We start from the raw sequence: 14,033 nt of genomic DNA, 5'->3' as shown, positions 1-14,033 counted from the left end.
TGGTATCAATTTATGGAATTTATCATGCTCATTGCTACCCAAAACATAAACTCTCGCATGTGCAGCTCATACATCTAATATACAAGAACACATTGACGATTAAGGAAAGGCGTGAAGTCGTAACAACCTCACTCTACTAGATACACAACCGCCTACCCACTAGGTATCGACCTTCAGATGCACCCAAGGCATCCGCTTACAAGTACTTCTTGGGCATGGTGGCCCGCCGCCGCTTGTAGATGACATAGGCGGCAACGAGGGCGAGCTGGGTGCCGAGGAAGAAGAGAACCAGGAAGCGGTGGCCGGGAGTGCTGGCCATGACAGCCTGGGAGAGCGAGTTGTGGTGACTCGAGAGGACGTCGCGAACAGAGCGCTCGGTGGACTGCAGCTTGCGGGTGAGGTCCTTGCGGAGGCCCTTGACCTCCTTCTCGAGCTCGATGACGCGGGTCTGCAGCGCCGTGATGTCGTCGAGCTTGCGCATGTCGGCGCGCAGCTGGCCGATGAGGTTGGTCACCTCCTCGTGGCGCTTGACGTCCTCCTGCTGGTGGCGCGACGAGGTGCGGTGCAGGGACGAGAGCTGGTGGTTGGTGTTTTGGAGGCGGTTGTGGAGGTCCATGAACTGCGTCTTGGACGTCTGGAAGATATCGGGGTCCTCGTCGGCGTACTCGCCCTCAGAGACCTCCCTCTTGGGGGGAGCACCTCGGCTGGGGGGGCTCTTGTTGGGCGTCTGCTGCTTCTGCTGCTGCTGCTTGGGGGGGTCGTTGTTGCGGACGGGGGCCGAGTCCGAGTTGTCGGCCATGACCACCACCTTGAAGACCTCGAACGAATCCGGGTTGTCGGGGGTCGCGGCCGTGACACCGAACTGGTAACCGGTGGGGATGCTAAAGCTACCGGACTCGAAGCACAGATTGCCGTCGACCTCGACGCGGAACGAAGTGGATGTCTGTCGGAGCTTGATCTGCGAGGGTCGGCCCAGGTTTCGGTAGTTGTAACCGCAGTGCCCAAACGACAGCTCATCGACGTTGCTCTGCCTCGTGAAGTCGACGGTGCCGTCGTTGAGGAAACCACGGATCATACCGCCCGCGCCGCCGTGTGTGTCCACCACAAGAGCCAGACCGTCAAACTTGCCGACGGTGTAAATGCTGCCGGAGCCGACAGAGGCAGGGCCGTTGCGGACCAGCCAGATGTTGAGGTTGCCGCGGCCGCGATCGGGCCCGTTGGCTCGGAAGTCGACGTCGGCGATCCATTGGTTGCGGAGCAGAGGCTGCTGACCCCAGACGGCACCGCGCTGGTTACCGGGGGCGAGAGGTGTGAGGATGATGCGGTTGGAGAGAACCTCTGGCATCTGGGGGTTGCCCTGAAGGGCAAAGTTGGGGATCTCCCCGCGGGATTCGGGGGGACTTATCCTAGACGAGGGGGTCAGCGACACACACAAAGGTTGTACTACACGGAAAGAGCAACAACAAACCTTCCAGCATGACCGAAACTGAGCTCGCTGATGAGGTATTGCGCCTCTGAGAGGCCTGCTGCCAGCAGCGCAGCCAAAGATAGAGAGAAACGCATGGCGAAGAGGGTAGGTGGCTCCGAGCTGCGAGAGGCCGTTCAACAAACAAGGGAGGACAAAGGGCGGGCGGTGCCTGGCGCAGGACGAGAGCGCTCAACCTCGTGACTGGACAAGAACAAGAAGCGTCCGTCTGTCTGTCTCTCTACCCAAGCTCGGGGATTTGATTGTCGAAGGGAGGGAGTGGAGAGAATGGTACGAGCAGAAAAGGCGGGCAAGGCTGAGGACACTTTGCACTATCAACGATGGATGGAATTGGGCCCCTGGGCGGTCTTTTTTTGGCGGTGGAGGGCACCAATAGAAGAAAAGAAACAAGTCAAACCCAACGTCTCAGGAAAAGGATCAAGACAATGAAATAGGCTAGCAAAGTCTACAGAAGGTCTCGGTACTCTATTCAAAGAAGAAAAGGGAGAAAGGGGAAACAATTGAACAAATGTTTGGAGGGAAAAGGGTCTCATGAGGGGGCGGCTGTTGGAGTGTGGGTTGATGAAGCCACACGCGACAGCCACGGACAAGCCCAGTTCAACTCAGCCTTGAGGAATGCCCCTGAAGGGACCTAGTAGATGCTAACTTCAGCCATGTTATGTCAGACAAACCATGAAATACATACATGCAACTACGATAATAGCAACAGAATAGATATTTCAATCATTTATTTCATATCCTTTTCAATATTTGCTTCTCTCAACCCGCCTTTCCTTCAGCTTCACACTGAATCATTGTGGCTAGTTTAACATGCACCTGTCTTTCGGCTATTGGTGGGATCCAGCCCAACCCCAGAAGACAAGGCCAGGGGTTCAAGAAGCTCGGGCCCTCGCTAGCGGAGGGAGCATCGCACCCTTCTAGAAGCACGACGAGGTTTGAAGAGATGGACGCAAGACGCATGCTGAATTTCTTTTCAATGTCGATTGTTACTATATCACTACCTATGTCCAATATGAATTCACTACTCAGTGTCGAAATTGCCCCAAACTACCCTCCCAGTCAACATCCGTCCAACCCCAGCTTCAATGGAACGATGGATGCATATTTCCCCATTCGGCCTGGTGGGGACCCTACTCCAAAAAAGAACAACGAGCCAATCTCTGACTCCTGAGAGCTCCTCGTCATGATTGCTCCCCAACAGCAGCAGCACGCACCCCTTCATCTCTTCCCTGCCAGTGTCATGAGGCTGAGTTGAAGTCCACCGAGGCGACATCATCACCATGAGCGAGTCGTACCCGACCTTGACGCAGACGGCGCTGGTGGCTGCTGCTTTCAAGATCCTCTTGTTCCCAGCCTAGTAAGCTCCCCGGAGCTCCCCCATCATGCCTACAGAGCTAACCACCTCGTCAAACAGCAAGTCCACCGACTTTGAAGTTCACCGCAATTGGCTCGCCATCACCGAGAGCCTCCCCTTGGACAAGTGGTACTTTGAAAAGACGTCGGAGTGGACCCTCGACTACCCGCCCTTCTTTGCCTACTTCGAATATGTCCTCGCCCACGTCGCCCGCCTCGTCGACCCCCTCATGGTCAAGGTCTACAACCTCGACTACGACAGCTGGCAGACGGTTTACTTCCAGCGGACCACCGTGATCATCACCGAGCTCGTTCTCGTGTGGGCTCTCCAGTCGTTTATCGATTCCACACCTCTCAAGTCGCGACGCGCCGCGCAGGTTGCCGCTCTGTCCATTGTCCTCTCGCCGGGCCTGCTCATCATCGACCACATTCACTTCCAGTACAATGGCTTCATGTACGGCATCTTGGTGATGTCGCTGGTGCTAGCGCGCTGCAAGGGCACTCTCCTGTCTAGTGGACTCGTGTTCGCCGCGCTGCTCTGCTTCAAGCACATCTACCTATACCTAGCCCTGGCCTACTTTGTCTTTCTCCTGCGGGCATATTGCCTGTCGCCCAAGTCCATCTTCCGGATCCGTTTTCTTAACTGTATCAAGCTCGGTCTGGGTATCGGGACCATCTTTGGAGCCGCCTTTGGTCCATTTGCGGCCCTGGGCCAGATTCCGCAGCTCTTGAGCCGACTGTTTCCCTTTTCGCGGGGTCTCTGCCATGCGTACTGGGCACCCAATGTCTGGGCCCTCTACTCCTTTGCGGATCGCGTTTTGATCCATGGTAAGTTCATTACTTGGCAAATAGTGTTTCTTATCGCTAATTCATCATAGTTGCCCCGCGACTTGGCTGGGCGGTCAACCAGGGCGCGTTGCAGAGCGTCACTCGCGGCCTGGTCGGAGACACTTCGTTCGCTGTTCTGCCCGAGATCAGCCCCAGAACGTGTTTCATCCTCACACTCATCTTCCAGGGTCTGCCGCTTCTCAAGCTCTTCTCGCAGCCTACTTGGGAGAATTTCATTGGCGCCGTCACCCTGTGCGGCTATGCCTCTTTCCTCTTCGGCTGGCACGTTCATGAAAAGGCCATCCTCCTAGTCATCATTCCCTTCAGCCTCATCGCCTTGCGTGATAGACGACATCTGGGTGCATTCCGGCCTCTCGCCGTTGCAGGCCATGTATCGCTCTTCCCGCTGCTCTTCACGCCCGCCGAGTTCCCTGTCAAGACCATCTACACCATCATGTGGCTAGTGGTGTTCCTCATGGCATTTGACCGTCTCGCCCCGGCGTCCAACAAGCCCAGAATCTTCCTCCTGGACCGATTCAGCACTCTGTACATTGCAGTGAGCATCCCGCTCATTCTGTACTGCTCGCTTCTACACCAAATCATATTTGGAAAGAGCTACGAGTTTCTGCCATTGATGTTTACCAGCTCATACTCCGCAATTGGAGTTGTCGGCAGCTGGGTGGGCTACATGGTGGTGTATTTTACCGCATGAGATGGGTGTATATAGTAAAGATACCCTAAAATAGATTTCCTATTGTTTAGAAAATTCTGAAAGATTCCGAAGCAACCAATCTACCTATTTAGGCAGTTATCTGGAAAAGGGGAAGCCCAGTCAATAATACCTTCCATCCTCACTTCTATGAAGCCCCTGGCGGATTTGCTCGGGAATGTTTTGAGCCATATTGGCAGCTGAGTCATCCAAAAATTGTGGGGGTCTTCCACGTGAAGCGCAAGGCTGAACGCCCCCTTTGGTCTAAGAACCTCCAGCTTGGTCCCTAGGATCCAGGCATCCCCCAGATCGACGCCAAAAAGTCAGAAAAGCCAGGTATTTCATTATGGCAGCCTGGAATGGCATGCAGGGGAATATCAGGAGCTAACACGGCCAAATTAAATACGTCCTGTCTGGATATTGTGCTGCTCATACGACGCGTTCAAGTTGAGTTATCGAAACTTGCGGCGCCGTATATCGCACAACCTCGATACGAGATAATGCCGTGGCGCTGTTTTTGATAATCTGCAGTGAATTCAGCGTCGCATATTGCTTGATTGACGGTTTTGCGTGCTCTTGCGGGACGTGGATGGTCGTCGCGTCAAACCCGCCATCGCGGTCCCGGAGGAGGCGGGCAGACGAGACGGCCCACCCTGTCTAGAGATGAGATTTGCAGGTCGAGCAATAACGGCAATATCTAGTCGAAACTAAGTCGAAGAATCATGCTTCAGGGTTCATTGGATGCAGTGGAAGATGACGATCCCAACGAGTCCAAGAACGTGGGCAAAAGTCTACGAGGCGCCTGTTTTGTTGGCCGGCGAGGGTCAGTCGCGCCGAGTGGAGGGAGAGGAGAGTGGGTGGTTCTAAGGCGAGGAGGACGGAGGACGAGGAGGATGTGGTGCCGGCGCGCGGGTGACAGGGGTGCGTTGATGCGTGGGTGCCCGGGAAGGCTAAAAAAATCTGGGACATTTTTTCTTGGGAAAATGTTCCTCTTCGAGCAGGCACAAACGGGTCGTCGGCCTGCAAACGGATATATTCTGTAATCATCTTCAATGAGCTTAATCTTCCTGATGGGGCAATTTATAGCTTTATCCCAGCTTGTGTGCATCCCATGGTAAAGCTGTTGACCCTGGTGTTCAGCACGGCCATGCTAGATGCTGGCGGTACCTGGGACGGCACTGACAAGGAAGTAGATGTACCTTTAAGATACCGCATCACCACCTATACCGTCAGTGGCACGACAGGTACTCCCAGATTCCCAATCGACCCACTGTACACCCCCATCTCTCGAGGTACCTTGCGCTGGCGCCCACCCTCGCTCCTTCTTTTCTAGTTCCTCCCCCCGGGACCACCTCGCCGTTGCTCCCGTCGCGTCAGCCCGCTTCTTTCCTTTCCTTCCTCCATTCTTCCTTCCTACATCACTGTACTCGAGGCATCCTCGTCCACCATTGTGCTATACCTCGACGCACACATCTACAGCATCCCCTTACCGAGATACTTGAATATCAAGCATCTCTTCCCGTTTCACACCTTCTCGGCCACCTCCCGCCGTGTAAGTCGTTCGTCCCGGGCTCGATCAACCCGCGACGCACCCACCCCCGATTTCCCGCCCGCGCGCCCGCGTTCTCCTCGATCCGCCCACACGAGCGACGAGGCACCAATTTCGCCTCGCAAACAATCGACCGCCCGCACTCGCGTCTCGCAACCGCATCTCTCACCCTCACCCATGCTGCGCCGTCGCGACATCCTGCAACGACAAACTTGTTAGTGGGGGGAGGCTGCTTCTCAGCCTTGCAGGTGGTTTCTTTTGCACTTGATTCTCGACCGCTTGCGCCCAGCATCACTAGACCATGGTACGCCCTCCCGATCTTTTGCTCTGGCCACCCGCGCACCCGCTAAACCACCATCGCCAGGTTCTCTTCAAGCGAAAGCCCGTTCAATTCCTGCCTCCCGCAGAGATCGAGGATGAGAATGCCGAGGTATGCCCGTCAACGTCGACCGGATTTCTTGCTTCGCGCAGGAGCTGATTCTTGATAGGTTTGGTACATCCCCCAAACGGGGAGATATTTGCTTCCTATGAGGACTACTTAAATCGGTAAGTGCTGTTCATGCGCTTTTGCTGGAGCCGTTTGTAGCTTACACCTTCTTAGCATGGATTTCTACAATCAGCGTCGGTTCAATGATCAAATCACCGGTCACTCAGGCCTGACCTTTTTTGAAGCTTTCAAGAGCGAGGTTAGTCTTCGGTTCTCTCGATCACCGTGCACCAACTGATGATAAAATTAGCTTGCTGGAGGCAAAGAAGTCGAAGCTTCCTTTCCCGAGGCGCTGAAGGGTCCTATTCTGCGTAGAGTGCAGTTTCAGACCGTTTCTCGCCTCGATAACCTCGTTGACCAGATTTACGAGGAGTTCAAGCTCGACTACTACCCTGGCGAAGAGGTTACAGTGACCTTGGATGGCGGCGAGCGCGTTCATGGCTTGGTTCGCGACAAGACGACATTTGGCCCTCGTGCTCTTCCAGACGGCAGCAAGGCCCTGCCCACGACTCGCTACCTCGTGAACCTCAAGGACTCAGAAAAGGAGACAATCGTTACTGACGAGCACATTTGCCGAGACCGGGGTGTCTTTACAAAGGCCATGCTCAGATCGTTCATCAAGAAGACAGTGACTCGCGATGCGTGGAACGGCGCACCTTGGTTGGTCAAGCATGATTATGCGAGCCAGTACCACATCGATACGCGCGTGCCGCCTCACCTTAGATACGACACCAAGATTCTGGAGCGCAAGCAGCTTCAGGCACAAAAGCGAGCCCACATCAACCATGACACCAACGGTCACAACTTGGTTGCTGCCCTGCACTCGGGTCCTGTGCGATTACCGGAGCTTAAGCCAGCTCCAAAGAGCAAGGTGAAACCCGGTCAGCAGGGAACCGCATCCAAGGGACTCAAGTGGCCTGTGAACATGCCCGTCCATAGCAACCCGTTCAGCTCTCCTTCGGATTATGGCATTCAGACTCCCATCCACCGCGACCCAACGCCACCACCACCCCCGCCTCCTCCTCCTCCCAAGTACCCGATTGAGGATCTACAGCTCGAGCCTCGAACCGATCGACAGCGCCCTGCTTTGAAGTTCCTCTGCAGAGACCCGCCCGTCAAAGTTCAAAACGGCGATTCTACCCACGATGACCTATCTAAGAACATTGACATGTCTTCCGTCGGCCCATTGCTCGAAACCTGGGACACACTGAACGTGTACTGCGAGGTCTTCAAGCTGGACTCCTTCACATTTGATGACTACGTCCAAACTCTATGTGCTGCATCTGAACAGGTTCCGATCCAACTTTTCGACGAGATTCACTGCTCGGTCCTTAAGATTCTTGTCGATTCTGAAGCCGATGGTGGCAAAGTTCGAATCACACTCCCAGAGATCGAGGAAGAGGATAGCGACGAGGAGGAAGACGAGGACACAAGCGCACAGCCTACTCCCGAGCCAGAACCGAAGCCCGTTGGACGTGCTACTCGTAGCAGTCTTGCCAAGCTGGAGGCAGAGAGACTGGCTGCCGAGGCGGCTGCCGCTGAGAAGGAAAGCGAGGAGGAAACCAAGCACCGTGCGGAACAGCTTCTCCAGGACTACGATTGGATCGAACATCTCCGAAAGCGCGACTTTGTCAACGGTGGTTGGGAACGCATCATGGTTGGTTTGCTTCATCAGTTGTCCAAGAATGAGCGCCAACACGACGCTTGCGAGGAGCTTCTGCTCGAATTGGTGCCTCCTGGAGTCGATGCGTCGCAGGAGACAGTGCGACAGCGATACGCTGAGCTCGATGTCAACCACCGTGTCAAGGCGCTGCAGATCATCTGCATGTTGACCACTGAGACCAAGGCCATCCGGGGGTACATGGAGGATTGCAGTGAGACCATGACCACCTATCGCAAGGAAAAGATTGACTGGCAGCGGCAGCGAAAGCAAGCGTAAGTCGAAGCCGGTTCAAATTACTGATAATTGTTGGCTAACGAACCGTATAGCGTTGAGGAGCTCCGTCACTTGAACGAGCAAAAGAAGCTGATGTTGCCGGATAACATGCCGCCTTCGCCACCGCTGAATCCCCGCGAGGATGAAGAAGATGTCAAGATGGCCGACGCGGACGACTCGCACATCTCGCGTGAGGCAGATGGTGAGGAAACAGAGGACGACCCAGTGTCGACGAGAAAACGACGACGCCCTTTGACGGCTAAGCAACGAAAGCGAGAAGAGGAGAAGGCCCGCAAGGAAAAGGAAAAGGCTGAAAAGACCCCCAAGGGCCCAACTCAGTCCAAGCAATTCATCAAGCTACTCAAGGACATCCAGAAGAAGGAGGATGTCGTCAAGAAGTGCGAGGAGGAAATTGCTGTCATCGACAACGACCTGCGCGAGGCCGACTGCCCACGCACCAGAGTTCTCGGCAAGGATCGATTCTGGAACCGTTACTACTGGTTTGAGCGCAATGGCATGCCATACGGCGGTCTTCCTGACAGCTCGACTGCATCGGCCGACTACGCCAACGGTCTGATCTGGGTGCAGGGACCCGATGAGCTGGAACGAGAGGGCTACATCGACCTACCTACCGAGCTTCAGGACGAGTACAAGGCCAAGTTCAACATGACGGTTCCCGAGCGAAAGACCATGGAAGAGGGTGACACCAGCGTCTTCAACGCCTACCAATGGGGCTACATCTCTGAACCAGAACAGGTTGATGAGCTCATCAAGTGGCTCGACCCCCGCGGTTTAAATGAGCTGAAGCTCCGCAAGGAGTTGCTCAACTACAAGGAGAAGATCGCCAAGAACATGGAGAACCGGAAGGCATATCTTGCGAACGAGGACGAAACAGAGAAGAAGGAAGAGTCTCACAAGCGGATGAGCACTCGCATTCGAGACAAGACGCCCGAGATTCCCCACTACCGCTGCCTCAAGTGGGAGAACACGACGGCTCTGGAGGAGTTGGGTCACCTGCACAGTGATCCTCCACCACCCCCACGATCTCGCAAGCAGACCCGGAAGCGAGAGGCAGCTCACGAAGCGCCGGCGCCGGCAGCAAAGTCCCGACGACGATGAAGAGTCAGGGGGCTATGATTTAGCAAGTTTGAGCATGTGATCTTTTTGGCATGGGATGCAGTGTTTTGTTGCATAGCGAGATGCGTTGAAGAGGAAGGCAGGCAAGGCATGTAAGGGAATACAGGAAGCGGACGGCGGCAGGTTGTCCTTTCAGGTACAGGAACAGGGCGGAGTCCAAGAGAGCTTTTTTTGGCGTTTGTGTCCCACCTGGCTTCGGGATAGGGAGCTAGCAGCATAAGGGAGGTAAAATAGACTACAGCTAGCCAAAATCAAGACATGTAAGAGTTCAAATCTCGATATATAACAATTATGGAAGACCATGTCGGAGTTTTGAAGTGATTGAGGAACACATGTGACAGGGCGGATGACGGCCTGAATAGGAAAACTGCACCGGAAAGTTGATCGGCATCTCAGCATCCGACCGCCGATCCGCAGGATCGGATGTCATCATGATCGGATAGTTATTTAGACCGGCCACATCGGGCAAATCGACCGGGACTAGAATATATAACTTGAGGACATTCCGCAGAATTATTGACAGTTTCTTTCGATTCAGACATCATTACACAATTGAATCATCATTTCAACACCTTGGACACTCTTAATATAATAATTCCGAGACACAATGGCTTCAAACGAACTTCCCGAGGTCAAGCTCTACTGGTACGTCACATGCCGTGGACTTTTCTCATCATGATACTGACCCTGGCTCAAGGCTCGATGAGTCGCGCTCGCAGCGTATCCTCTGGTTGTTGGAGGAGCTCAAGCTGCCGTACACTCTGGAAATGTTCCGCCGCAACAAGGAGACGAAGCTTGCCCCGCCAGAGCTTGAGAAGGTGCACCCTCTCGGCAAGTCGCCCATCATCAGTGTAACCCCCGCGGGTGCAGGTGAGGGCGTGGAGCCTGTGATGTTGGCTGAGAGCGGCTTCATCACGCAGTATCTCACCGAGCACTGCCCCGAGGGGAAGAGGCTAATGCCACCCCGGTGGAAGGAGGGTATGGAGGGCAAGATTGGTGGAGAGACCGAGGCTTGGATGAGATATCAGTATTATCTGCATTATTGCGAAGGCAGTCTGATGCCCGTCCTCGTCATGTCCCTCATCGTGGGTGGTAAGTCTACACATCCACCTCCATCCAGCCTCAGCACTAACAACTCATCTCAGGACTCAAATCCCCCAACGTCCCCTTCTACATCCGACCCATCTCATCCATTCTCGCCAACCGTATCTTCTCCTTCTGGATCTTCCCTAACACGCGGCGCAACCTGTCCATGATCGAGGGCCACCTCGCGACGTCAGGCGGCGACTACCTTTGCGGCGCCACCCTGACGGCCGCGGACATCCTCATGAGCTTCCCGCTCATCGCGGCGCAGGGCAAGCTGGACGAGTTTGGCAGCTGGGAGGGAGGCTCGTGGAGGGAGGAGTTTCCAAAGGTGGCGGCGTATGTGAAGAGACTTGAAGCGGAGGAGGGGTATGTGAGGAGCGTGGAGAAGGTCAAGGAGATTGATGGAAGTTTTACGGCTTCGCTATGAGAGGCGGTTTTGTTTCTCGTGGTTTGCTATGCTAGAGACGCTTTGGGTTGTTGCGAAAGGTCATGTGTGATAGCTCAAGATTAATGATATTCCAATTAATTGCTCAATAAGAAATACCTAAGATGAGAGTTTCATGTATCAGTTGATCTTACCAGGTAGACACTTAAGACTGAGGCTACATAAACATTCAGAGAAAGTATGACCAATCAGAAGAGATACATTCAACATTCAAGTCGCTATGGATGCCAATGAGACCACTACTGATGAGGGATAACTCATGCCAATAGAGCTACCCGGTACATGTATACACCGAGGATTACCGAGGTGGTGTGCAACTACCGAAACCTGATTGGCCACACACCTTGACTCCGACCTCACCTTGAAAATAATTGGAGCTCAACCATCAAGTTTCCGACTTCTGCAACCTTCATCCTTTTGAAGCCCGCTGCGGCCATTCGCCATGTATGCATCTCGAATAGTCTGTTCAAGATGCTTGGTGCAGGCCCGCACGGCCTCCACAAGGCGGCTGGGGGCCGTGGCCTTGTATTCGACAAGGGCTGATGCCTCGATCTCGCACACGCCAGCCTCATCTTCACCACACAACCCCGGCAATGGGCATCCAGCACGACGCCGACCATGGGGGAACTCGAAGGATTCAAAAAGGAGACACGAGGACTCTGCATTGGCCTTGTTCAATGAGGTGGTTGACCCTTCCAGCAAGAATAAACCTGCCAATGTCCCCATTCTTGGTGAGCTCGAGATCGCCTCGAGACTCAAGGAGCTTAGGGAAAGGGACATTAAGACGCATGAGCAGTTCAAAGTATTTGACGAAGAGATTTGGCCCAGCATCCAGGAGCTCCGAGGCCAACTGCCCAAGCCCATCTATATGGCCGTCACCGGGCTACTCAGCGACCAAAGCCTGACAATGCTACGAGATGGGCATTACCTACGCAGCGTACGGCTGTCACAGGTGTATAGTACCCTCGGGAAGTACGACCTCGACATCAGGAACGACCTTATCCTGAACCTCTGTATCAGGATGACGCAGGCCAGAAACAAATCTTACACCCGCACTCAGATGAGGGACGAGCTCATCGGCATGTGGAAGCACGTCTCCCAGCTCAAGCGTCCTGGAGAAGTTGACCGAGAACTCCGCTTTGCAATGCCCTCGGTCCCTGAGGTGCTGAAAGACGCAGAGAAGGCCAGATTTGTCGAGAAGGACCAGACACAGGACTCCAGCAAGAACCCAACAGCACGCGCACTGGCCTCGATGTTCCTCCAGTATCCGCCACCACAAGCTCAAGACATCATCCCGGCTCTTCTGGCGACTCTGGCTGTTGCGTCAGATGTCAGGTACTTTGGCCGTGAGAAGAGGGTTGCCCTGTCTCCGCTGCTGGTGCTTGCCCGAGCTGTGCTATCCAAGCACCAGCTTACTGAGGACAACATTCACTCCATTCTCTCCAATTATCACACTTTGCCCGCTGAAAAGATGGACGCACTCGGGGTCTACGTCAAGAACCAGTGGCCAACTGTCATGACCATGCTCACGACTGAGGCAGAGCAGTGGATGAAACCCGAGAGCCATGAGTGGGCAGAAGACCCTGTCAAGATAGCCGCATCCCGTGTTACTTCGTTTCACAAGCTTTTGAAGTCGGCATACCGCGCGCGCAATATCGGCGCTATGAGTGCCATCTGGGAGGACATGATGAAGAGCCTGGAACAGAACCCCCGGGTGAGGGAGCAATTGGCCGACAGCCCCGACTTCCTCGACTATTGGATCTTTGTGTGGTGTGCGGTTCGTCGAACAAAACGGCTGGAGGAGACAATCGAGCTGATGCGCTCGTTGAACATGCCCATGACACTCAAGTCGTACACGGCCATGATGCACGGGTGGAAGAAGTGCAAGGACCTTGCCAAGGTCGAAGCACTATGGGGCCAGCTCGTCTCGGCTGGCACAAAGCTGGATATTGTCATATGGACTGAACGCATCTCAGCCCTCATCGAGCTAGGCAAGACCCAGGCGGGCATCCAGGCGCTCGAAGAGCTGGTGATGACGTGGAAGAAGGCAGTTCAGAATGGAACCGAGGCCCAGGCCGTGCAGCCCACTATCCATGTCATCAACGCTGCCTTCAAGGGCATGCTGCACCTGTACCCAGATGCTGCCCACGAGCTGTTGGCATGGGCTGGTCGAGAGGGCTTTGAGCCGAATGTCCGGACCTTCAACATCCTCATCAGCGAGAGCCTTCGAGCTGGACACACGGATAAGGTGACAGACCTTCTGCGCGCCATGAGGCAACAGGGGATTGACCCTGATACTGCCACTTTTACCATTCTCCTGGAGGAGGTGGTCAAGCGGATGGACTATGCCACCTCGGAGGAGCAGGTGGAAGCCGTGCACTCCATCTTTGCTGATATGGAGGATGCCGGCCTGAAGCCCAATCTCGAGACGTATGGAAAGATGCTGTATGCGGTCGATGGCATCCAGGGCAGCTCAGACGACGCCATGGCCGCCGTACAGAACCACATGCGCAATAACGGCTTCGCCGTCACGCCGCACATGGTTACTATCCTCATCGAGCGCGCCCTCCGCCGAGACCCCCCAGATATCAAGCGAGTACGACTGCTGCTCAAGGAGAACAAGCTCTCGGTGGTCAAGCAGGGTGACCAGACCCTCTGGGAGCGTGTCATGAGTGCCCATGCCATCAGCGGTGAGACTAAGGAGGCCATGCGCATCTTTGACGACCTCGCCAAGGCTGGTCGTCCCGTCACATCGTTACCGTGCTTGTCGGACCTGGTGGGCGCGCTGCTGCAGAAGAAGGAGACCGAGTCTGCGCAAAAGGTCATCGACACGGTGCTGACGCACAAGGCCAAGAGTACCGACAACCTGGAGTCAAACCAGCGGTACTGGAGGCATCATCTTTGGTTCATGGCCAGGAGGAACGGGTTGATTAAGAACGACACGATTCCTCTACCTCACTGATGATTCATACGAGAGCGAAGTGGCATGTTTTGGTCTATGTAAGAGAAGGGGAGGG

General features: G+C 54.7%; 5 protein-coding genes across 5 annotated transcripts; 4 read left to right on the top strand and 1 right to left on the bottom strand.

Annotated features, from left to right (window-relative positions):
* Positions 1-196: 196 nt before the first annotated feature.
* On the bottom strand, positions 197-1,563 carry MRS44_008730 (uncharacterized protein; the record flags this gene model as incomplete). The annotated part of the gene is made up of 2 exons (XM_046280076.2): positions 197-1,406; positions 1,469-1,563. 2 exons carry the CDS (start codon positions 1,561-1,563, stop codon positions 197-199), a joined length of 1,305 nt encoding a protein of 434 aa, XP_046132184.1.
* A 1,203-nt stretch (positions 1,564-2,766) lies between these two features.
* MRS44_008729 (uncharacterized protein) lies at positions 2,767-4,379 on the top strand (the record flags this gene model as incomplete). Its single annotated transcript, XM_046269662.2, has 3 exons — positions 2,767-2,843; positions 2,901-3,667; positions 3,718-4,379. The coding sequence occupies 3 exons, from the start codon at positions 2,767-2,769 to the stop codon at positions 4,377-4,379; spliced, it is 1,506 nt and encodes a 501-aa protein (XP_046132183.1).
* Positions 4,380-6,226: 1,847 nt separating this feature from the next.
* On the top strand, positions 6,227-9,467 carry MRS44_008728 (uncharacterized protein; the record flags this gene model as incomplete). The annotated part of the gene is made up of 4 exons (XM_065621037.1): positions 6,227-6,355; positions 6,477-6,611; positions 6,663-8,347; positions 8,402-9,467. The coding sequence occupies 4 exons, from the start codon at positions 6,227-6,229 to the stop codon at positions 9,465-9,467; spliced, it is 3,015 nt and encodes a 1,004-aa protein (XP_065477109.1).
* Positions 9,468-10,092: 625 nt separating this feature from the next.
* MRS44_008727 (uncharacterized protein) lies at positions 10,093-10,998 on the top strand (the record flags this gene model as incomplete). The annotated part of the gene is made up of 3 exons (XM_065621036.1): positions 10,093-10,130; positions 10,183-10,577; positions 10,631-10,998. The coding sequence occupies 3 exons, from the start codon at positions 10,093-10,095 to the stop codon at positions 10,996-10,998; spliced, it is 801 nt and encodes a 266-aa protein (XP_065477108.1).
* Positions 10,999-11,458: 460 nt separating this feature from the next.
* On the top strand, positions 11,459-13,978 carry MRS44_008726 (uncharacterized protein; the record flags this gene model as incomplete). The annotated part of the gene is made up of 1 exon (XM_065621035.1): positions 11,459-13,978. One exon carries the CDS (start codon positions 11,459-11,461, stop codon positions 13,976-13,978), a length of 2,520 nt encoding a protein of 839 aa, XP_065477107.1.
* Between the last annotated feature and the right edge of the window lie 55 nt (positions 13,979-14,033).

The sequence above is a fragment of the Fusarium solani genome, assembly GCF_023522795.1.
Source record: "Fusarium solani strain SB1 chromosome Unknown bctg00000005, whole genome shotgun sequence".
Taxonomy (NCBI): domain Eukaryota; kingdom Fungi; phylum Ascomycota; class Sordariomycetes; order Hypocreales; family Nectriaceae; genus Fusarium; species Fusarium solani.
This window is presented reverse-complemented; position numbering and strand designations above follow the sequence as displayed.